Below are 24,495 nucleotides of genomic sequence, written 5' to 3'. Positions count from 1 at the left end.
CAAGCCTTATTGTTTTTAAGATGCAGGTATCAAGTACGGACACATACGGACACAGTAATTCAAGAAATGCAAGAAGTTTTAGTTTATTCCTGAAGTGAAAACATGCATGACATAGTAAAAACTCACCCATTTTTTTTAGAAGAAAAACAATATTTAAAAGATTAAAAAAAAATCCTTGTGATTTAATATATTTATTCATAGAAACGAAAAATATTCTACAAATGAAACAATTTCAAATGATCAGTATATCTTTGGGGCTGGGAAAGTGGTGTCCTGAACAGACACTCGAGACCCTGCCATATCCAACAATAATCACGCCTCATAACCAAACACCTCATTCAGACAGATAGCACAAAACTCACTTCTCTGGTGAAACACCAGTGTGAGACAGCTCCTACTACACAATGTTGGCCATTACTGGATCATAGTTTTGCTTCCTCTTTGATTAGAAGAAAGTATAGAAAGAAAGGCAATTAGCTGGGCTGAGCAATAACTGGAGCAATTTACTGATAAAATACAGATTCTTATGGTTTCTACCCAGGCTTTAGATAAAATAGTCATTTTGATTATAATCTGTATGTATGATAGCATCTGAAAGCATTATTTAAATAAAGCATTGCCTAGCCATTTCACTGTAGTGCTGCTGTCTGACATCTCTTAATTTTATAGGTCACATGTTGGTTTAGCAACCATATATTAAATCCATTTTTCTTCAAGTGATCTTTAATCAAGTTTTTCTAAACTATTATTTTTTCCAATACAAAATATTTAACACCAAAGATCAAATTCTTTGGGATGCCACTCCCATATCAGCTAGCAGTGCCCATTTCTAATAATGATTTGGAAGACCTGAAAGGAGCTTCCTAAAAATAATTATGAATTTGACGGAATACCAATCAACAAGTTTCGGCACAACGTGCATTCTTATAATATGTGTTGTGCTTCTAGTTTCTCTCAGATATCAATGCTATCCACTTAGTTCAATGTGAACATCAATGAAGTGTGTCAACCAAGATGCAATCATGAAATATGTTTTGTCTCAGTTAAAGAGCTTTTTTCCACCCTTGAGAAACTGTTTTTAGCACAAAACTGAACTCAAAAGCCCATCCAAAAGCCCATCTCTCTCTTCTTCCTCCTCTCCACCAATATATGCTATAAAGTATTTACTTCTAATAAAACCAAGCAAATCTAATAAAAATAAAATGAAATTTCAGAGATTTTTAAAAAAACAATACCAAATGAGATTTTTTGAGTGTGTCTCCCTAGTTAATCCAGGATTGATTTTGATGAAGAGTTGAGTTTAATGGAGCCTACAAAAAATTACAGCAATTTTTTTCCATATCCTGTTCATGAAATAAAATTAATTTAGCATTTTAATTAGAGAAAATCTTTAAAGAAACCTTTAACATTTGGCATCAGGCAAGGCAATTTATAGCCCTTGAAATTTTATTAATTAATTATTCTAAACCTGTTAATTACCCCCATATCTAATGTTACGTCTAAATATTAATTCCTTGAAAGGAAATGGCTTCAAGCTAGTCATTAAAGCTTCTACTGAGGGAAGTCCAAGCTGTCTTTAACTCAGTAGCTTAAAAGCCCTAATGAATTACAGAAGGCAACTAAACAGGATGTAATTACTTTCAGTGTCAACAGAAAGTAACTCTTAAAAAATAACATTCATTTCCAAATGATATTTTGTGTATATTTAATTATTTATATTTAACATTTTGCACCTATTTACTAAGATATATGTGCTCATTATTCATTACAACATAAAAGAAATTTGCAGTTCAGGGATCTGTATATTTTACTACGTAAATCACAAAATACTACATTCTGGTTGGTACAGCAGTATCTGCATAAATTAGGTGCAAGAATTTTTAAGAAGTTGATTGCTTTACTTAGTTGTGCATGGACACCTTGAAGCATATATTTTGGCTCTTTAAGCTACACTACTTGCTGCTGAAAGAAAACTACTCCATTGTCTCTAACTCATTTTTCATACATATTTTTTAGCTTCAAAATAGGATATGGCTCTCCATTGTTCCTCAAACAGATGTTTGTTTAATTCAAAATGCACCAAGAGAGACTGGAAGTTCAAAGTGTGAATAAGGTGGCTGAGAATGCTCTTTAGAAGCAAGAGGAAGATGACATAAAAGCAAACCGGAAGAAAGAATTAGAAAATTCTTACCTGGGAAGACAAAATCACAGAATAAGCTGAGTTGGAAGGGACCCACAAGACTCATCATGTCCTGCTCCTGGCCCGGCACAGCACCATCCCCAGGAGTTCCAGCATGTGCCTGAGAGGGTTGTCCAATAGTGGGTCAGAAGTACCAGTGGGCCAGTTTCCCATGCTACTCTACACAAGTGCATCAACTTAAGATGTGGATATTTATTTTCTTATCTTTATTTTGATAGGATTATGAATGAACAGGTAGCAGAGTTGAAAAAGAGATGATGTTTCTCTGTGTTACAATTTTTTTTTTTTTTTTTTTTTGTTTTAATGTAAACAGTACTGCCTTTGGTTCAGCCTCATATTAATTTCTCTTTAGACACCTAACACACTAAATGTTTGGGAAAGCTCAGTAAAATTAACTAAAAAAGGACAGCTACACAGCTTAGACACAGTAGTTCAACTACAATTTAAAAAAATGCCTCTTTTAAGCATCAGAGAAATTTGGCAAAAACTAAGCACAACTCTCCTGTTGGCACAAAAGACTATCTATTCTAAGGCCAATTTGATACCATTTCACACTACTATTGCTCAATTATATCTAGCTGTTCTTAAAGACTCTTTGTCTTCTCAAGTGCTTATGGCTCCCCATATTTAACATAGATGACCTTAATATCAGTTCTCCTGTATGTGTGAAACATGAACAACGGCTCCAACCAAGAAACACAGTGCTCTTCAAATATTCTATCTAAAAGAAGTCTTTCCAGTGTGAGGATGAGCAGCTATAAAGATCACCAAGGGTATAAGCTGGCAGCAGCTGTGAATGACTATTTAGGTCCCACGCATAAATAGCTTTGTTCCAGAACCACAGAGAATGTTAAATGACAGCATCAAATTAAACAAGAGTTTTTTGGACCTTGACTTCTTTTTAAGAAAGGCTGTGGGAGTGCAGTTGGACAGACATCAGTGTACTATGTTCCCAGTGCTAGAGAAGAAGGAAAGTGCCATCCCTTCCTTTATACTTCCCACTGTCCAGTATTTCTAGTTCTTTGCATCCACAGCTATAAACAATATTATGTAGCACTCAAAGTAGGAAGATTTTCTAAGAAGGCAGGAGAGGTGAAAGGCAGATCAGTTTAATTTAAAAAGCTTAACTTATTAGAGTACATCTTTGAATAAGGATTAATTGCTATCAACACATCAGAGAAACAAGTTATTTTTAAAATAGATTTTGGTCACTAAGCTTTTAAAAAGTGAATATAAATACTCACGCTGGAAATACAGGTCATTTTATATTTTTAAGGCATGGTACCTCAACAAAGTGTAGGTCACAGTTGCCTTGGGCATAACGATATCCTTAGACAATCTCAACCTAGCTTGACGTAAAGTATTTATCAGAAAGGTCTTGTTACAAAAGAACTTTTCAATAACAATGAAAAGCTGTTTCATAGCTGTTAGCATGAAAAGTCAAAATTAAAAGCTATAACATTATAAATATTTATATTTTGTTAGATGCTTTCATAACATAACTTTTTAATAAAGGGTTTGTACATAATCAAACATTCAAAGCTATAGTGAGTGCTTTCAGACTCTCTGATCATTCCATAAAACAAATGGCCAAATAATCCCCATAGTCAAAGACAGCCTTGGAAGAATTAACTTCACAAAATGGTGTATGCTTGTCATCGGGAGATCTGAGCATAGGAAGGAGAAGGAGGGCAATCCTGCAAACATTTCTGTGTCTCGAAGGTTTATACTTTAGGAGACATAACACAAAGTTTTATGGCAAATTAATCTTGCTTTTAACTGGCCAAGGAAACAGGAAAAGGTGGAAAACTAGGTTGTGGAGAAAATGGGAATGATAAGTCTCAAGGACTGGAGGATGTAAACTCTCATGGTGGAAACCTTTGGGGTGTGAGTTTTACTGTGGTGCTTCATTACTTGTTGAAATATACAGGTGCCTTGCACTGATGGATAATGCCTTTTTCCTTTTGTTCTCCCAATTTGTGCTTGGAAAAATGCATTATACAGTTTTTCCTCTAGTGTCACTATAAAGTGGCCAACAGCTTTTAGTATCAGAGTAAGCTGTTAATGTGACAGAAAGGTTAAAAGGCAATCCCACCACCACTTAATTTTGCAACTAACCCCAAAAGCACTTATAAGACATTGATTAAAAAGCCATCTTCTTAAGATGACTTGCTTATAACACAGAAACTGAGAACAGAGATAAGATTCAATACCCCATTCCAAGCAAAAGCAAGATGAAAGATGGTGCCTGCATAGAAGATTCAAATGGAGCTCTCCATCCATGTCCAATTGTTCAAAAGACAAACACTGCCCTGAACTGAAGAAGTGACTACCAAAAAGTTGCACTGGGAATGAAATTACCTCCACTGAGTACCTGGCCCATGGCAGAGAGGACCATGAGGAAGATGAATTATGCAGAGCACTCTCAGGGATTGCTCTTAATGCCCTGGAACGTGGCTCAGCAAAATGCCCATGTCCGCCACCACTGGCTGGATTCCAAGCAGATCCATTCCCTTCCCTTTATACAACAGCTTACCACATACCTCTCTAACACCAGAGATATGCTTTTCCTCCTCCTCTTTATTTTTAACTTTAGTATCTGAGATGCATACTTTAAGCTATACCATTAAGGAGGATTTTAACCCAGTTTAGCACTTGGTAAATTATTGTGCTATCTTCCCAATGCTCTTTATAAACAGCAAATTAAACTAACAGTACAGTTCCCACAGATGCTTACATGAGCTACACTGAATTACCCATACTTGGAACACCACGTCGTCTGCATAAGAATCCTCTAAATGTCCCTAAAAACAATTCTTTTTGACTCAAAAATAATTACTTTGAATGTCTCAGTAAAAAAAGTCCTTCTCAAGAAGTTCTTAATAAACAGAGGATAGAGACAAGATAATGATAACATATCCTTTCAAAACTGATTTGCTTTTTCTTCAGTTATGGGTATTTGCTGTAAACAGTTGTACCCAAATTTGGTTGAGAAATAGTGTACCTCTGAAATTCTGTGTGTCTCTTTTACTCTGGCCCCCGAAGAATCATATTTCTATCCCAGACTAACAGTACCACAAGAACCTAAATGTTTTTACTTGCAAAAAAACCAGACAACTCTCCAGAAAGTGTCTTTTTTTAAAAAAATAAATCAGCTCACACAATAAGTTGGTTGATAACATGCTTATCTGATCTGAAAGATGCAGACTGAATTTTGTTTTTTGCTGTATCCAGATCATGGATTTGAGACAAAATAGGTCATATCCCAATTTTCAGACTCTCATTCTGAAAAATTACTTCTCCTCTTGATTCCTATTGTATGCAGTAGAAATCTTCCCACGTATTGTCAAAGCAACCGTATTATACTTTGCAGACTACAACCACCTGTTTTGTTTTTAATGGGAAAAAACCTCATTGAAAAAAACTTCTGTCCATTCTGCAGCAGACTTACTACTACAAGAGTCTGAGGTTTTCTGTACAGAAATGCAGATGCCCAGGACTTACTAGCACAGTTATCATTATGCTGAGGTGCAGCCTTGTTGCTTTTAACAAGGCCACTAAAACTCCACACCAAGTCTGGCATTATGAACACAGCTGTTCATTCCTATGCTAATAAGGAGGAGAAGTAGAAAAAAAACCAAATTGCAACACTACGCTCCCACACTACCATAAAAAAACCCAAGGGGCAGCTTTTATTCCCAGAGCAAAATCTCAATTCATAGATTCATAGCTCAGGTATCATAAGCTTATATATGTTTTGCTGAAGTACATGAGAACCCTGTTATTAAAAACTATCTCAACATACGAGACACTACAAAAACAACTGACATACAGACAATCTAAGTTTATATTTCTAAACTATTTCTACATAACAAAAATTCCCTCTCACTTTTTTTTTTTCAAACCTAAGATCTTCTCAAGCTGCTTCTGCATGGGAAATGATCCTCTCACCCCTCCTCTCTGAAGACCACCAGCCCTCAACAAAGCAAGAAAATAAGTCATATAGAGCAAATCCATACTATTAGGAAAGGTGTCAGATATTAAATGGATAGCCAACTAGGAATTTCACAAGATTGCAGCAGTTGTCAATTTTTACAGCCTTTTTTCCATTATTACAGGCTTGTTTTTCACAATTAAGTAGCGCACCTTGGCACTTCGGTGAAGTTTCTCCCCTTGTGATGTAACAAAGGACACCAAACAACTCATCAAGGCTCTTCCTACACTTGACTCTGAAGTCTAAACTCTAAAGTAAAGTGGATCAATTCTTCCATTTAATTTCATAATGAATACCAGCAAAGCATTTGGTATCAATGAAGTATTAAAGGTCATCATTAAAAACAGCCCTGTGGAGAAGGACTTGAGGTATGGTTGATGAAAAACTCAACATGAGCTGTCAATGTGCATTTGCATCCCAGGAAGCCAACTTCATCCTGCACCCAAAGCAGCATGGCCAGAAGGATGAGGGAGAGGAGTCTGCCCCTCTGCCCTGCTCTGGTGAGACCAGCACAGTAATGGTGCCCCCAACATAAGAAAGACATAGAACTGTTGGAGTAAGTCCAGAGGAGGCCATGTAGTTGATAGGAGACTGGAGCCCTATAAAGATGGGCTGAGAAAGTTGGGGCTGCTGAGCTTGCAGAAGAGAAGGTTGTGTGGAGACCTCGTAGCAACCTTCCAGTGTCTGAAAGGGGCTGCAGGGAAGCTGGAGAGGGATTCCTTCTCAGGAACTGCAGTGGTAGGACACAGAGTAATGGGCACAGAAAGACAGGAAATTTAGGCTGGATACTAGGAAGAAACTCTCTGCTGTGAGGGTGGTGAGATACTGGAACTGGTTGCTCAGAGAATATGTGGAAGCCTCAACCCTGGAAGTGTTCAGGGCCAGGCTGGATAAGGCTTTGAGCAAATGGTGTAGCAGGAGGTGTTCCTGCCCATGGCAGAGGGGCTGGGACTAATGACCTTTAAGGTCCCATTCAACCCTTAATATCCTACAATTCTATGAAAATCACGCAGATGTTCACAATGATGAGAAAGTATCTAATTTTTATTTAAAAGCTTCTAGTCCTTATGATTCAGAAGTTTCAAGCCTGGAGGTTCAAAACCAGTAGCAAGAATCCACAAGACCTTAAGTAAAAACATTACATTTTCATCCAGCAAAATTTTAAGGTTTGATTTATGATTTCTGAACACTGATGACAACTGAATCTACCATGAAGTTCCACTCTCTTGTCAAAGCACTGTTCTACCATTGCTATGTAGTACTTAAATTGCTTGTAGATATATATATAATTCATAGCATTATAATGTCTTTTAATGTCAGACATTTCATGGATACCTATTTTATGAATAACAGAAAATTAATGATGTTATTTTATACATTTATTGCATACAATAATACTTTTTGAGACAACTGCAACAACACAGGGTGCTTTCCTCAGTGCCTTATGCATACATAAGGCATGCAAAACTATGGTAGAGAAGCCCCTGGAGTAGAAAAGATCCACTTCCCATTTCCTGCTTCCTCTGCTATTAAAGTATGATTTTCAATAGGAATATTGCAGGACCAATATTAAAAAGGAACAAAAGAAATTTTTGCTGCAAAAGCACAACTGCTTTTATGAACTGCCTATAGGAGAAGTTTCACACATTCAGCAAAATATCCCAATATAAAAAATTATTCAACTGATGCACAGGCATGCTATCAATAGTGTTGCTAGCATGTCACCTTCAAACTCTTATGAAAACCATTAATGGTGTCTGCTCTTTGGAAATTATGGTCTGAAGGATCAATACATTAGCCACAATTAAAAGCACATAATTTATTGTCTCATGGCTATGTCAACATAACCTGATCACCATCAGTAACTCATCATCTGTTTATTCAAAGTTTACCAGCAGAAAAGACATGTTCTACAGCTTGGTGTGGTGATCAAAAGCTTGTGCAATGTTCCCAGTTACAGAAGCTGCTCAAATAAAGGATGTTGGGTGTCCATCAACTTTTTTTTGCGAAACACACTCACAGGGACACCCAATGGGCCAGAAACATCCCATGAGCTTGCAGTGATGGCAAACTTACAGTCCCCAGGTCTGACACAGCAGGATAACAGCCCGGTCGTTACCTCCAGAATGGCAAGGAACACTGTATGCATGAAGTTTGATACACTTTGAAGAACTGCAAGCAACTTTTAAATCCACTTACAGTGGCCTAGTCAGATCAGCTGGGTATTTCTGATGGCCAGAATTGGATGCATGTAACATAAATTCACCAAAGTGGTATGCAGTCACACACACACGCTCTACTGAACCATATGTAAGGGTCTCATTCCATCCTATTAATACCACATCCAGAATTTAATCCCCATGCAGCCTGGCCCAGAGCCACTGTGTCTGCTTTCCATTACTCATCACCTTCCAACTCTGCATTCAAAGCTGAGCCCAGAGCAGTCCATTGGCTTCAGCAATGGAAGCAGTCTCACTTCCTGCTGGCAGAGCAGCCCCTCACATGGAGTTTGCTGCTTCTCGAAGTTCTGGAGGGAGAGTGACCTAACCCACAGGCTACAGGGGATGAAGAAGGAATAAAGATATCCCATTACTCCCACAAGTACAGTCTCACACATCCTACCCACAAAGGACTCAGCCATGTGATGATTCCCAGGATAATCACTCCTTGTTTGCTGTGAGTACCAGTACTCTACAATATTGGAAGTGGTACCTCCTACCACTGCCAGAGAGAATGAGTGTACACTGCAAGGAAAAATCCATCTGTACTGGAATACCATATAGTCCTTTAAAAGGTTTATACCAAGGAATCTGACTATGATTCCATGATTTCACACAATGCATCTTGATTGTATTGCTGTAATTTCAAGGAGCAGTACTGTCGAGTGTCTCAGACTCCAGATTATAAAGTGAGGCACCCACAAAAAACATTCAGTAAACAAATGGTGTATTATCAATGCAAGTGCATTATTTTTCATAAGGCTGTTAATAAAAAGCATCCACTATTTATTGCTACACAAAGTCTGCTCAATTAACACATCCAACACTTCTGGTGCACCTAAATATTTAGATTTTTATTTTTTTCATTTTTGAGGCTAAAGAGAAACAAGAACACAAATCTTAAAATTGAAGAATAACAATGCAACATCATTTGGCAATATAACATCGCCAGTTTTCCAAATTTCACAGCAGTTGGGAAAAAATTTAACAGCAGTTACCTAATGTATTTTTCCAGAAGATTGAGTAGGAACATTACATACAGTTGGTATATTCAGAAAAAACACTGTGTTCTAGGAAAAGTAATTTTATACCCTTTACACTATTTAGAATTCATGATGGTTCTTCAGCTAAATTAAAATATAAAGTTTTAATGAATTTTTTTTAATCCAGAAACAGAAGACTTACTTTAGTTTTTACCATTTTTGTTTTCTATGTTGAGTCCTTTCCATAGGTCACAGCCTAAATGCTACTACTTAGGACTTTTTAGATCTTTAGTACTCTTTTTCAAGAAATTTTCTGGAAAGAGCTCAGAAAGACAAGTAAAAATTTCTTCACAGTAGTGCTTAACTACAGCTCTATGTGAAAAAATTAACAATTGGGTTTTGCCCCAGAAAGAGAAACACTGCAACATTAAAGAGTAACAGTAACATGTACATACAATAACAACAAAGCTATAAAAACAAATCCCAGCTCTGATATAATACAGAAGTTGATTTAATTGGAATGACAAATTACAATACACATTTTAACTGTATATGACAAAACAGAGCATGTTTCACTATTATAAATTAATCCCAGCATATTTTAAGATTTTGTTGAGATGTTTCCATATGGGAATGTCTGGCTACATCCAATTCAAATAAAAAGAGTTCACAGAACTTAAAAAAATTTCTCACTTAAGTAAAGAAAAAATAGTAGCATGCACTGCAGATAGTCTGCCGGAGGGTTAGAAGAAAATAATGGCAGACAAAACAAGTCAAAGTGCAGAAAAAGCATCTACACATTGCAGAGCTGTGATGAAAAACATCCCATTTCGCTTTGCTTCTGTGCACAGCTTTCACTTTACCTGTTACTCTTTCTGTATTCTAACTTACAAGTTTTTTCCTCTTTACCCTTCTGACTCTCCCTGAAGGAGAGAGGGAATGAGAGGCTCTGACATGCACAGTTGCCAACCAGGGTTAAACCATGACAACAAAAAGTAGAAAAGCTTCTCTTAAGTGGAGATGGATTTCATGAAGAACATCTAAGAATCAACAGCACCAAGCCTGAATGAGTTCAAGAAGTGTTTGGACAATACTTTTAAGCACATGGTATGACTCTTGGGGATGGTCCTGTGCAGGGCCAGGAGTTGGATTTGATGATCCTTCAGGGTCCCTTTGAACTGAGCTTATTCTGTGATTCTGTAATGTGAACAACTAAGTCAAGCATCAGTTTTCCTCATTTGTTCTATATTGAACAGTACAGATTTAATATTAATGCTTTACATTAGATAAAATCAACTAAATTGATCTGGGAAATGATGGCTTTAAATTGATGCATGTTGTGTGTTTTCATCTTTTGGAGATTACAATGTTTACTCCTGCTGTTCCGCATCTTCACAGCAGTGGCACTATCACTGGATGCCTATGACCATCCAGTGCATTTTTCAGTAAAAAAGGTGCCAGATGTTTTATCCATCAGCTTTACTGCATTTCCAAGTAAGAACTATAACCCAAGGGAAAGTCATTAGAGTGTAATGAGCACATTTCATTGTGACAGTCCCAGGCTATTGAGAACACTGTCTCGATGCATTTAAACAATATAAGGTCATAAAGCAAAGAACACTTTCTTAGTCTCCATGCCAAGTACAATTTTGATTTTGCATTCCCATTAAAAACACCAAATTACTAGACAAGTCCACAGTTGCTTCAAAAACAAGCCTAGAGAGGACAGGTACAGAAGCTGTACTACATCTCCAAACCAATTACTCTGACAGCTACGCTATTAAGGTTTGTTATCTTCCAATTTTCATAGTTTTATAAAAGGAGAAGCAGACTGTCAGATAATGTGGTCAATGTGTAACCATTAAGACTTTTCTCTACTGAAAAATAAAGTTCATTCTGGCAAATCTGTGAGATCATAAAATATAATTACAAAGTCCATTTCACCACAGTGAGCAATACAACATGACAGAACTTTGTGCTTTTCTCCTTGGCAAGATTTCCCATCACTAAGCCCATGCAATCAAGTTGAAAGCTAAGCCTGATCTGGCAGCACAGAGACCTCTGCTTCTTACAGGGCCACCAGAAGAAGCAGAAATTCAGGCAGATTTAGCCCTTTAAATTCTGAACATCTGGCCATTTAGACTAGAAATTTTCAAAATAAATCCCATAATTCCTCTATTAGCACATTCTTATATTTATTTTTTATTATTGTATCCACACAGTCTGTATTTTAAGTATATTTTATACATACACATACATATCCATACTAATGTATATAAAGTATAAATTTAAATTACAAATATATGTACATAGCTTTATATGCAGCTCGGTGTATGTTGTTTTAATATCACAGCATTATTTGTTAATAGATTACTGTAATATGGCAGTATTGCAAATAAAATGCATTATCAAAGAAAATGCCTACTTTAAAAAAAATAAATATTAAGAAAGAAGTATTTGGAAACACCAATTTTCTTCATTTCATGTAATTTTTCCATCTGTGCTAGAGTTTGTGCAGTTTTTGGAGGCAGATGAAGGAGTTTCTCTGATTATTTGGCAAAGGAGCAGGGAAGGTATCAGTACTGATAATATTTATTAGCTACATCTGCTATAAGTGCTTTTTATAGGCTGTGTGAGTGAGAGACAGTCATTCTTGAAATTTCTCCTACCCTGAAGGGGACACAAACCTTGAGGAACTACTTGAAATGACATCTGGTGTTTAAAGCTGGCAAGACTCTCTTCTTCTGTCTTTCAGCTGCACGTGTAGTAAAAAGCTTGGTGAGTAGCAGCAAGGAGCTATAGCCTACTACACATGTTCTGAATGGGCATTTCACTTAGTTCCACCTGTCATTTATCTTGGATGATTATTTAAACTAGATTCTGAGTTATTTGTTCTTTCCTGCTAGATTATGTTTCCCAAATGCTGAGCCACTTGCCCAGAATAACCATATTCAGTCACAATGTTACACAGAAGCCTACAAGTAAGTGTAGCACCGAGCTGTCATGCTAACCCAGCATATAAATTTGGAAAACAGGACAAAACAGCAGCAATGGGAGAACAGTTGTTACTGCTTGTACAGAACAGACCACTTCTTACAAAAATAAGAGAAAGGGTAATTATCAATAAGCTCAAAGTTTCTAAGAGAAAAAAGGCAAACAGCTTACAAAACCAAACAAAAAAGAAACTTTGTAGTATCTATGTTGAAACCACTTACTGTATTTACTGGAGAAAAACCAGTAAATAAATGCTAATTTCTTCACAAGGTTCTTTGTTAAAAATCAGAATTTTTTTTTCTGCAATTCTTTCTAATCAATCTGGTTTTTTGTTTTCAGGCAAGCTATTTTCTTATCTGTTTATGTTTGTCCATAAACAGCCAAAGACTCCCAAGCACTAACCTTTCATTACATTAGCTAAAAGCACAAAACCATGCAGCTTAACTCACCCCATCTGTCCACATGTATCGAAGTGTCCAGAAGGAATGCTAGTTAGATTTTATTTAATCACTAAAGTCATATAGCAAGAGTGAATTCAAGGAAAAAGTGACAGATGAGATGAAAGATAGTTAAATTTTAACCTTGACCTCTAAGATGACATTTGACATCATGTTGTTTTAGTATCAATGAAGACACCTGCACAAAGAATCCCCATGCACAATGAGAAGGGAATAAACATAAATATTTTCAAAGCCAGAAACCTAAGGATATAAATATTTCATATTCAAAAGGCTGAAGAAGATACCATATATTTAAAGTTGTAAAACAAATGCACATACATAAGTAATATTTAAGGGTATAATTAATTATAAAATCACGGTCCTAGAGATTCCACATTCTCTATACCACATTCTATTTTAGGCACATAACATGACAATGTCTGTATGTCACCAATGCTGAGAATGATGTTTGTGATATATTTAATATCCCAGTTATTGATTTAGACTGCTTGATGGATACCTGATACATACAGTATTTCCATAACACAGTGAAATACAGAATTAAACATGAGGTAGCTAAGGTTACCCTCACTGGCTGCACAAAGGAACAGTTTCAGAAATCCTGAAGCATATTTAAGGAAAAGGAAAAAGAGTGGGGTAGGTTGAGCTAGCAATCTAATTGCAGGGAAGATGTATATTTATCAGTGCTTAAAAAAATGGAGGAATGCTGTTTAAAAATGTTTTGAGCATACACTATTTTCAGAATATTTTGAGACTAACACCCAAAACTCATTCATTGAAGATTAATTTGCAGGCAACAATGTTACAAGTCATTTAAACTCAGAACTAAACTAATTGCAGTACTTCAGTCTACTTCTAGATGTAGAGGAAAAAAATTAATAGGAATATATTCAAATGATATACCTGAGTTAGAAGGCACATGCATGAATTATGTTAAACTGTCTCTTTCATAGCCATATATTACAGGTATCTGAGCCATTTAATAAAAAAATGACTACTGATTTCCTGCATAGAGTAGGCAGTATTGAATGCATTTACCTACTGAGTTGACTGCCTTGTCATGATCGATGACAACCTTTTCTTTGGCAACATTTATTAAGCCAGTAAATACAGCAGTCAAGATACAGTGGAAAATAAACCATGAAGCCGGCAGAGGGATGGATGCTACCATGTGCCAACAAGAGCATCCCCTGTAGCTTGCCACAGCTGAATAAAGGAGCCTCTCCAGTGCTGGGCACTGCTGGAAAAGAACACTGGGGTTCAAAGCACCTTGAATCCAAGTGGAGTGGGAGGGGGGGGCTCCTCCAAAGGCTGCAAGACTTGCACGTCCTTTATCACGAAGATTTAAAGGCACCATCTTGTACATAGTTCAAGGACACAACCTGAAGATGCGGTCAGAATACTCTAAGACCTTTCCAACCATGCTACAAGCAGAACAAAACTCTAAGGCTGTGCAGGGAACCACTGCCTGGCTGCGTACTGCCACTCAGAATAGCCTAAGATAGCAAGGAGAACAATAACCAGCAGCAAGGTAAGATGCAAAAAGATGGACAACATTTTGAGAAAGCTGTCCCTTCCTTTAAGGGAGTCGTAAAGCAGGAGGTTAAAAAACCTAAATAAATAAACAAACAATCCTTGCTTAAAGATGTTCCAACCCACAAAAGCAATGGTAATTTTCATTATTTTTACATGGTATTGTTTTACTACATATATTTTAAGAATTAATAATGTAACCATGTGGTCAGCTTCACACAAATTGAATTCCACTGTGAGGCTTCTCTGAGGCCTGAGAGCCATCACTGAGTAGCTTGTTTGATGTGGATTACAAACATTTGCAATAAGTTTCAAAAGCATATTAAAATTATGTTGCAGACTTATTTTATACATGCTTCATTTTGCTTAGTGAGCATGCCAGTAATAATCTATGTGCATCTGCATTCTCAATTAATTTCTAATAGAATAAAGACTTGAAGATAAACACTTCAAAATATTACTTAGGAGAAGATAACCTATCCTGGGTTTTTTCCTCCAACAAAAGGCAACCTTTTTCTTTTGATGACAGAGTAAACACAATAATCTTATTGTATGTTTCTTAGATTAGACTGCACATATCCTTTCCGGTTTTATTTTAGAACCACATTCCTCCCTCCAGGCAAGTCTATACATCATTATAAATCCTTATGCAATTTTATTCCAGGTTCTATATTTATCAAGACACCTCATCTTAACAGCAGTGCTCTTTCCTCAGCACGAACCAGGCAAAGATGTCCTCACAAAAATTCCCATTCTAACACGATTCATCAGTGTCTCACAATTTAAAGCACTAATGTTTAATTTTGTAGGAATCATTATTAATGTACAAGAAATACACTCTTTTTGTCTATTTGGTGACTGAATTCAAACGCCCCATATATATTTTTATCTGGCCAAAAATCTTTCACATGCACTTATTATGCACAGCTTCCTAAATAACACTAGCTATTACCAAAAAAAACAACCAATCAATCGTAAATGTAGTGAGTGAGAAAGTGTGGCCTACAAGCAGTGTAAGCATAACTTAGAGTTACAAAGCGATCCCAGTTATTAAGAATGTGTTAAAGTCCAATTAAAATCCCAGAGCTATGCACTTCTTCCTTCCACTGCTCTGAAGAAATTAATTCAGATGGTTTTAAAAAATGCTGTTTTGACCTGCATGCAACTGATTACAATTGTTTTGGAAGCACATGTTGTTTACATGTTTTTGCCAGAAGTTAACAGTCAAGCAAATATACACTAGACAGGTAACATGCTTGTAGCAGACATTATTTTGAAAAATTTCTATTGATTTGGGTTGGAAACTTTACCTGAGAAAAAAACCATGCACAAAATATTGGAACTTGCCTGAACCAACTACATTTTAGCACTCAATCTCATTGGAGAGAGCACATGTCTCAAAGTGTCACCAAAAACACAGGTAGGATTACAAAACTTTTTAAATAGTTTTTTTTTTAAATCAGCTTCCAAGTCTGGGAGTCCAGAGGCTTTTACTAAAACCTGGATAAACTTAAGTTATATTTAATATATGCACTCTCCCTAGATTATCCTATGAGCTGTGGTACTGAGTTCTCCATAGCCCTAGGATTTGTTAATATACTATTTTGCCTTTCCACAGGGGCAGAACCAAGGGAGTGCACCCTGAACAAACAAATGTTTGGAGAATCTTTTACTGTATTCTTGTTTCTTTGAACAGTGTAAGGCAATAGTTCCAAAAAATGTTTTTGTGGTGGGTACATGTATATACCTGGAAAACAAATCTAAACTCTAGTTTTAAACACTAAAAAGTTTTTTACTCCCAGTTTGTCAGAATAACAGTTTTCATATTGTGACACACAAAGTCGCCACTCCCATGTGTGTGACATGGGGGTCACCACTCCCATGAAGTGAGACATACAAAGCCACCATCCCCATCTTTGTTTCTCTTAAGTATCATGACACTTGAAAAAATGATAAAACATTCAATGCAGTTTTAAGTGAAATAAAAAATTAATGCAGTCCAAAATAGAATTGTTTCAATAAATGTATTTTAAATAAAATTAGAATTTCAGACACTTAAAAATATTTCACAAATTATCACGAACTGTTTTTATTGCTATAAACACTACCTTAACAGTTTCAGTATGATCAAATACAACATAAATATTTAAGATATACAGGACACAAATTGCATCACCTCTGATTTAGAATAATTGAAGAAGATTGCTGATGCAAGACAGCAGTAGAAGAAAAGGTAAGATAAAGAGAACCAGACTACAATCATGTAACAGAAAGTATTAACAAGAATAGACCCCAAAAAATGCTGTTACTAAGTTATGTGTTCCTCTTTACCTCAATTAAGCAGTATCAAGTATTTAGGTACCATCCAATGCTACCACAACCCTAAAAAGAGAATGCTGAAACACAGTAATGTTTATCAGCAGACAAGACTTCACACACATAAAACTTCATATATGTGCTAGTAACAACTTCAGTCTCACTTAGAAAACAGTGACTTAGACTCGGCACAAATTGTGACACACCAAAGGGATCACAACTTTTCAAGGGCATATCAAATTATATTCTTCCTGAAGCTAGTGACCTAAACATGGCCATAAAAAACTCAGCAGGGGCAGGATATACTGCCTCTGGCAGCCTGCTGCTTCTCAGAATTTTGTTATCATCTGCAGTTTGCATGCGTCCAAGATAGAACCTGTGGTCTGTTGGAAAGTTCTTAATTTAGTTTCAGTGTGCCATGTTAGTATTGCAAACTGCATGCTCCGAGAGAATAAAGGCACAAGGAACAATACTCCAAGTCTGATCGAGGTTACAAACCATACACCATTGCACCATTTGAATTCCACTACTAAAGAAAAGAAAAGCAGTCTGTATAATAACAATGCAGTGTGCAGAGCAGTGTAGACATTTTGGACCTGGCTGTGTTGGTTAGGAAAACAGAAGAAACACTTTTAGTAAATTCAACATAAATTCCCATTCTGAGTTATATTGGTAGAATAAAAGCCCTTACCCCCGTCCTTCTTTTTTTCTCCTCTTGATACAAGATTATTAGCTCATTTTATTAAAAAAAATGGATCTAGTCTTTTTTCCAACAAAAGCTATTATCTGGTTTGGGTATTGTCAGTGCAGCTTCACTGGTAATTAACAAGTGTAGATAGAACCAAAACCTGGTATCTATAAAGAAAAAGTTTCAACAATATTGTGTTTATTTTGCTATAATAATCTTTGTAGAGTTTTACAATCAACACTAAGGACTTACTTCAACATATATAAGCTATATGTTTCTAAACAGCAGGTCAGCAAATGAAGATAGAGAATGAAAACAACTTTATAGATCATGAAAGATTAAATCAGAGGTATTATTACATTAAATATAAAACATTTTATTACTGAGATGTTAACCAATGAATGTACATTGTAAGAACAGGTAAGTGGCAGTGAAAATGATGAGAAAATGGAGCCAAAATTTAGAAAAGAAAGACTGAACTGAAAACTCATTGTCAGAATAAACAATTATATTAAAACACAGTAGCCAAACATACACCACTACAAAATAAAACAGAAACTATTCATACAACTCATAAAAAGAAAACAGATTATCTGACCCTTCAGGATCTTTGATTCCGCAAAAACTCACACACAGTAATGAGTAATTTAATCTGTAATTTAATTTAATTTAATCTGAGCAGAACTCAGAAGTGCCCCTAACCAATATGAGCAGGATTAAACCCACTCCAGTGGGAAGAAAAGACAGGAATTAAAAATAGATTTAAGAAATTAGGTACCAAATGTTTAAGTCTTTGATTTTAGACTTCTTAAAAGCTTTGTAAGAAAGAAATAAAAAAGAGTAAGTACTAAATTTAAAGAACTTTACCTTCAGCATGCTGTTTACCAGCTTCACTAGAAAATCTATGTCTGAAATTGCCTAGAACAAGGAAAAACTGAAAAAAGTCTGACTACTTTGACAGAGACTAGTTTTGGTGAGAAAAATGGAAAATCTGAATAAAGCTATCAACTTCAACTACTTAACCTAAACAATCAGGAAGTACTGACAGCAAAGTCTTTGTGCAACGAAGTTACTAATGGTAACTCAGGACAAGAATGAAATTTACTCAGTGACTCAAATTATGCTTACACCAGAGTCACACACAGACATTGATCTTAATGACAGAATTTTTACACATAATGTGATGCTGCTGAAAAGCATACAATCTTATTATATTGGTTCTTTACAGCATGAAGATACACTGTCACTTTGTCAAATATCTTAAATAATTACGACGTATTTTGCAGGAATTCAACAGTCAAGACTGTATTACTAAGGAAAATTGGGAAGCACTGTAGCATAATCTCCCTGTATTCTAAAGAGCAACCAATAGCCTTGTTGATGATACAGAAGTATAAATATTTCCACTACATATTCCTTTATAAAAAGGTAATGAAAATTACGCCGTTTAATTTCAAATACTTGTCTTAACCTGTAATATTTCACATACCACGCTGCCAACATTCCCACTACATAGCCTACTATAACAGGAACAAAGAGTTCAATATTGTTTGTCAGCACAAGCTCAAGCAAGGCTGGTTAAGATTAGTTACAATGAAAAGGAATAATAACAGGAAGTAAGTTTATCCACTATGAGAATGTATAAAGAATTTTCATTTGTCAGGATTCCACAATCTCTGAACTGAGAAGGAGATGGCTTCAAAACATGTAATAAAGGTGATTACTTGTTTTAACACCTCGCTTTGCTTTGGAATATTTTCTATCAATCAGAAGTCACAAGTAACATCTAAACTGCTTAAAAGATTTGCAGCGTGCCTCTTTGGCTCTATCACTGTTGCTCTTAGCTTTCACAGTCCACTTGCAGCATGTGCTCTGCATGGTCATTTCTTAGGTAGTTTTAAGATGCTCAGTACATAACCTGCAGCAATATGGGGTACATCACATATGGAGGATTAGCTTCTCCAACAGTCATTTTACTGCAAAACTGAAAAGTTCAAATTGAATAAATATTTGAAGAGTCCAGCAACTTACCATCTCCAAAATCAAATAAGTTAAATAAGTCCTAGATTTCTGGACTGTCTCCTACAAATTATTAAAAGTGTATTTGTAGGACAGCCCATGCATTATATGGAAGCTACTCCACGAGAACACAGCAGCACCAGAGTGAGACCCCCTTCACTCAACCCCCTTTAAAAATTATTACTTCCCACATTTAACAGCTTTTATATATACCTACATACACATCTACTTATGCAAGAGTTTCGTGCATAAATGAATTTGGTCTCAGTGACAACACTTTAAAAATATAATCCAATGCTGTTTAAAAACCTCACATAATTAAACATAAGAAAAACAAGGAGATATGTTTCCAGTAGGATATCTGCTGCATAATGAATGCTTTCCTTGCTAGGAGATGAATACAGAAAATTGAAGTTTAACACATGTTGTCCAAGGAACCAGGACTACTAGATACTCTATTTAGAAAAATACTTATCTAATAAAAAATTGAGTTTTCTAAAAAGTTTTATATCATTGATATTTTCTACAGTGAAGACTACAATACAAAGAAAAAAGTATTAAAAAAGTAATTCTTTGTTCTTGACTCAGGACAAAAGGTTGTCCTCGAGAATAAAGGTTGTCCTCAAGAATAAAGACTGCTATTTATCTGCTTGTAGCTCAGCCTGTTTAATCACTGTTAAGAGATAAGACATCAGAGCATACAAAGTGTTGAACACTTCCAAAAATTCTTAGCTATAAGTAGATGAATGGCGCTGCAAGCATAGACTGACCTCTTCCCCCATCACACCTAAACCCTCTGGCCTACAAAGCGTTTAGGTCTTCCAGATTTGAAATAACAAACCAACTCTAACTGACAGTAACTTCTTATCTGAAGAAAGAACAGGAAAAAAGCTCACTGCCTTCATGAAAAGGATGAAGCTGGGAAACCGTGTACAAAGATTATTTTATAAACAATACCGATCTGTCTTTGAGCACCCTTCTAAGTGTGCCCTGATGCTCCAAGGCAAACCACATCTTAGTATCCAGGGCACCCATTTTGGACATAGTAAGAGGAAATCATTCTGTGTGATGCATTTCAGACAAAATATGAACTACGAAAGTGCTACTTCCGTGAAATATATACAATATTTTTAAGAGACAAAAACGTGCATGACTTTAACAGCACCTGACGTGCACACCGGGCACCGTGGAAGTTTGCCCCGAAAGTTACCAGCAGGACCCGGAGCTCACCACAGGCCGTGTGTCTGTGCAAAGCACACAGGTCCATCGCTCTGCACCACCAGGCTGTCAAGGGGAGAGGGCAAACACTCCGCGCTAAGGTAAACCCTGCCTTCTCCCGCTGCGGAAAACGGCGGAATGAATCCCTGTCGGTGAGGCGAGGCTGCTCAGCCTAAGTGACACGCTGCTGATGCCAAGAGGGCCGGGGACGCGCATTACCTGCCAGGCACCGGGGCCAGGAGGGCTCCCACAGCCACGTCCCGCCTCACGACGGGGTCTGAACACCGCGAACCCCGACCCGTCCGGGGGCCGCCGACAGCCGCCCCCGCGCCCCGGCTCCCCGCGCTGCCGCCCAGCCCTGCCCGCCGCCGGGAGCGGGGATGCTGCTGCCTTACCTGAGCCAGGACCGCGGGGAACACGCGCGGCCGCCCGCTGTAACACGCCGCCAGGCAGCCTCCCCCGACCAGAGCAGCGGCGGCGGCGGCGGCGGCGGCTCCCCATGCGGGCGGGCGGCGCTGGCTGCGCGGGGGCCTCATCCCGGCGAGCCGCCCCCGCAGCGGGGCTCGGGCGACCGCCGCCACCGCCGCTCTCCACGCCGCCGACATCTTCCCGGAAAGCGGAGCGGCGGCGGCGTGGCGCATGCGCAGTGCCGGGCCCGAGGCCGCGGGGCGGGGGCAGCTCCGGCCCGGTCCCGCCAGGATCGCCCTGGCCCCGCTCCGCTGTCGGGAGCGACGGCATCCGCACAGCCGGAGGGACGGAGCTGGCAGAGAGGTAACCCGAAAAGAGGGTGTAGCCCGGCGGGGGTTGGCCTCTTCTCCCAGGCAACAAGCGACAGGACGAAAGGACAGTCTCAAGCTGCGCCAGGGGAGGCTTAGGCTGGGCATTAGGAGGAATTCCTTCAACAGCAAGGGTAGTTGGACATTGCGATGGGCTGCGCAGGGAGCTGGTGGAGTCAGCGTCCCTGGACGTCTTTAAGGAAAGGCTAGACATGGCACTCAGTGCCGTGGTCTGGTTGACATGGCTGTGTGATGTGCCACAGGTTGGATTCGATGATCTCGAAGTCTTTTCCAAGCCAATTGATGCCCTATTTCTGTAACGCTGGCAGAGTGCGCCCGCTGCCTCCGTCAGGGGCCAGGGAGCCCCCCCAGCTGAGGGCAGGCGGCAGGGCCTCCTTCCAGGCTTCCGCTGGGAGACAGGCGGGTTCCTGGTGGGGTGGGAAGGCGGGCAGGGCAGGGCAGGGCAGGGCAGGGCAGGGTTGTGTCAGGGGACAGGGCACGGAAGGCCTGGCCTGTGCGGTAGGGAGTGAGAAGTGACGACGCTTGCAGCGGTCCTGCGGCCCCAGGGGTGCCCCCGCCACCCCCGGGTGTCTGTCACAGAGCGCAGCTTCACCTCGTTCCCTGATGGGACTCTGCACCCAGAGCAGGCTCCCGCTACTGAGTACATGAGGAACAGTGGGACACGAGCCGGGTTCGAGGTCCTGCGGGATACTGAGCAAGGCAGGTTAGGTGAGCAAGGCAGGTTAAGTGAGCTTCCACAAGCGAGACTGGCCCGGCGCTGATGATCTCCTAGAAGTTGATGGCCCATATGGATGTGTTGCTCAGTGTGTGATCCTGATCAGAAACAACAAAAGCATGAGCAAGTTTAGAATATCCTTTTCAAGGGCAGAGTAGAGTTTCTCATGAAATACAGATGACAGAAGATGTGTTTACAGAAATTGTCGTGGCAGAGGTGTTAATTGTGAAGCATTACAGAATGACTTGGTTGGTGCTAACACTTGTGCCAAAAGACTACTTCTCACTGTGAATGCTTCAGAGTGCTTTTTTTCCCCCCTCACTGCCATAGTTTTAACAAAGCTATGTAGGTCTTGGTTGGTTACACTTAAACATTAGTTAGTTGATCACATTCGAAAATTGGGCCATCTGGGAATTAGTGATAAGGTCATGTGAAGTAAAACAGAACATAAGTTAAACGTCATTTTTATGTTGGCAGTACCAGTGTCCCTGTTATGAGAGTAGTTCACCTGGCAATTCCATGCAAATGTGGAGAAAGACTGCTGAGAGAGCAGCTGCATGCAATTTTCTATTACTTTGGTCTTTGGTTGAGAGCCTTCAGAAAGTACTCAGTCCTTTTTAGCAAACTGTGTCTTCCATCTCTTTCTGATATGACAGCCATTACTGTGTTGTCAGCATTACAAATGTTCTGGTACAGGCTCTGAAACATGGAACAGTTTCAAAACAGGGCTTTTTTGCCCTCCATTCACTGACAAAAGGTGATCATCCATCAGTGCCACGAAAGTAATTTTAGTTCACTCTCCTTCCGTGACCTGAATTCAAAGTCATTAATTCAGTTTCATAGAACATAATTTCAGTCATTTAACTAATGGCATCTCAGAATTTATGCAGTTTTCTTTTAGTTGTTCAGTGGGTGTCATTCTGTGAAGCATTTGAGACATCTTCAGTAATCTCAGAACCCAAGTCCTTAGCAGGATACAAACCCTTCAAAAACAGTTTTTCTGGGGAGCACAAATGACTGCTCATTGCAAAATCACCCAGTGATTTACCCCGCTACTTGAAGGGTAAATGGTTTCCATCTCTACGTGCTAATGTTCATTGCAAATGCTTTTTCCTATTCCCAGAGACCTAGAAACTACCTCATATGGGAAAAGCCTTTTTAATCCCAGTATAAAAAATAGGAGCAAAATCTGTCAATTGTTATACTCAAACACAATGCAAAATCCCACTTTTTCTGTAAAACGTGCAGGAAATTCCTATTGCCTATTTCTGTTTCCCTCTAGACAGACAAAATATTTTCCATCCCAATCTTGTAGTTTGACACATAGTATTTGTACCAGCACCTTAAAAGTACTTTACTTTCTGTGTAAGCCAATAGCAAGCATTTCATGAGTGCTGGGAACATCTTAGAAATGTCTGGTAAAGGATGGCTGAGAGATTTGATTTCTGAATGCCAGATCCCTTGATGTCGAACACGCGACCACAGCTTAGCAAGGAGGTTTAATTCATTGTTCTGACAGGCATTCTCAGTTTTTCTTTAAGTAAAAACAAATAAGTAGGTCATTTGTCTTTCCTCAGATGACATTCCTGCCTGGAACAGATACAACTGCAGTGTGAATGGAGAGCTATCCTCATATGGCTGCAAGCACGCAATGCTGATGGGCAAGTTAAGTGTCCTTAGCCACCCCTTCTCTCTCTGCAGTAAATTCACCTCTTGGGCACGAGGGTCCCGGAGTATGAAGCTGCTGCTGCACTAGTGCTGCTCCTAGCTGTGCTGCTGTCACTGTGCTGCTACAGTTGTGAGTGCTAGAACACTCGCCTTAAACAGCTAGAATACTCTTGGTGAGTCAGGAATAGTCCTGTTGCACCCCATGCAGTATCACTGCAGGGGAGTTTATGACAGAAAGGAAAGATCTCTGTGGTCTGTAGAAATGACGCTGACAGTCTGATAAATGTAATACAAGTTTCACCAGACAAATTGAGTTATGTGGTGACAAATGTCATTAGCTACTATATACTGCAGCACTAAAATGTCACCTCCCTTTGCCATCCCGCTCAGTTTGCTCTTCCTTGCTCTCGTAGAAATCAGAAATCATTACATTTAGCAAGATGTCTACCTGCTTTTTTAAAAAATGTTTTTAAACATAAATGTTTCCATCTCTAGACTTTGTACTAGAGGTGTTTGCATTGCTGAAAATTTGAAAAAGCAAATGAAAATACTAATAAAATGTTTTCTGAAATGTTTAAAATGTATTTTTTCTTCAAGATTCAAGTCTCACTGAATAGTTATGTAACAATGCTTAAATGCAGTCTTTTCTTAGTCTTTCGTTAGGCATAATGAATATAATGTAAAGTCACG

General features: G+C 38.5%; 1 protein-coding gene across 1 annotated transcript in view; it reads right to left on the bottom strand.

Moving 5' to 3' along the window:
* The window catches only part of MICU2 (mitochondrial calcium uptake 2), a 139,078-nt gene extending 117,797 nt beyond the window's left edge, over positions 1 to 21,281 (bottom strand). Inside the window, exon 1 of the mRNA XM_058830482.1 lies at positions 21,021 to 21,281. Coding sequence (XP_058686465.1) covers positions 21,021 to 21,266 — 246 coding nt within the window. The 5' untranslated portion in view covers positions 21,267 to 21,281. The remainder of the gene's footprint in view (positions 1 to 21,020) is intronic.
* Positions 21,282 to 24,495: the final 3,214 nt, after the last annotated feature.

Source organism: Poecile atricapillus, chromosome 1 (genome assembly GCF_030490865.1).
Source record: "Poecile atricapillus isolate bPoeAtr1 chromosome 1, bPoeAtr1.hap1, whole genome shotgun sequence".
Taxonomy (NCBI): Eukaryota; Metazoa; Chordata; class Aves; order Passeriformes; family Paridae; genus Poecile; species Poecile atricapillus.
The sequence above is the reverse complement of the archived record's forward strand: the minus strand, read 5'-3'. Positions and strand labels throughout refer to the sequence as shown.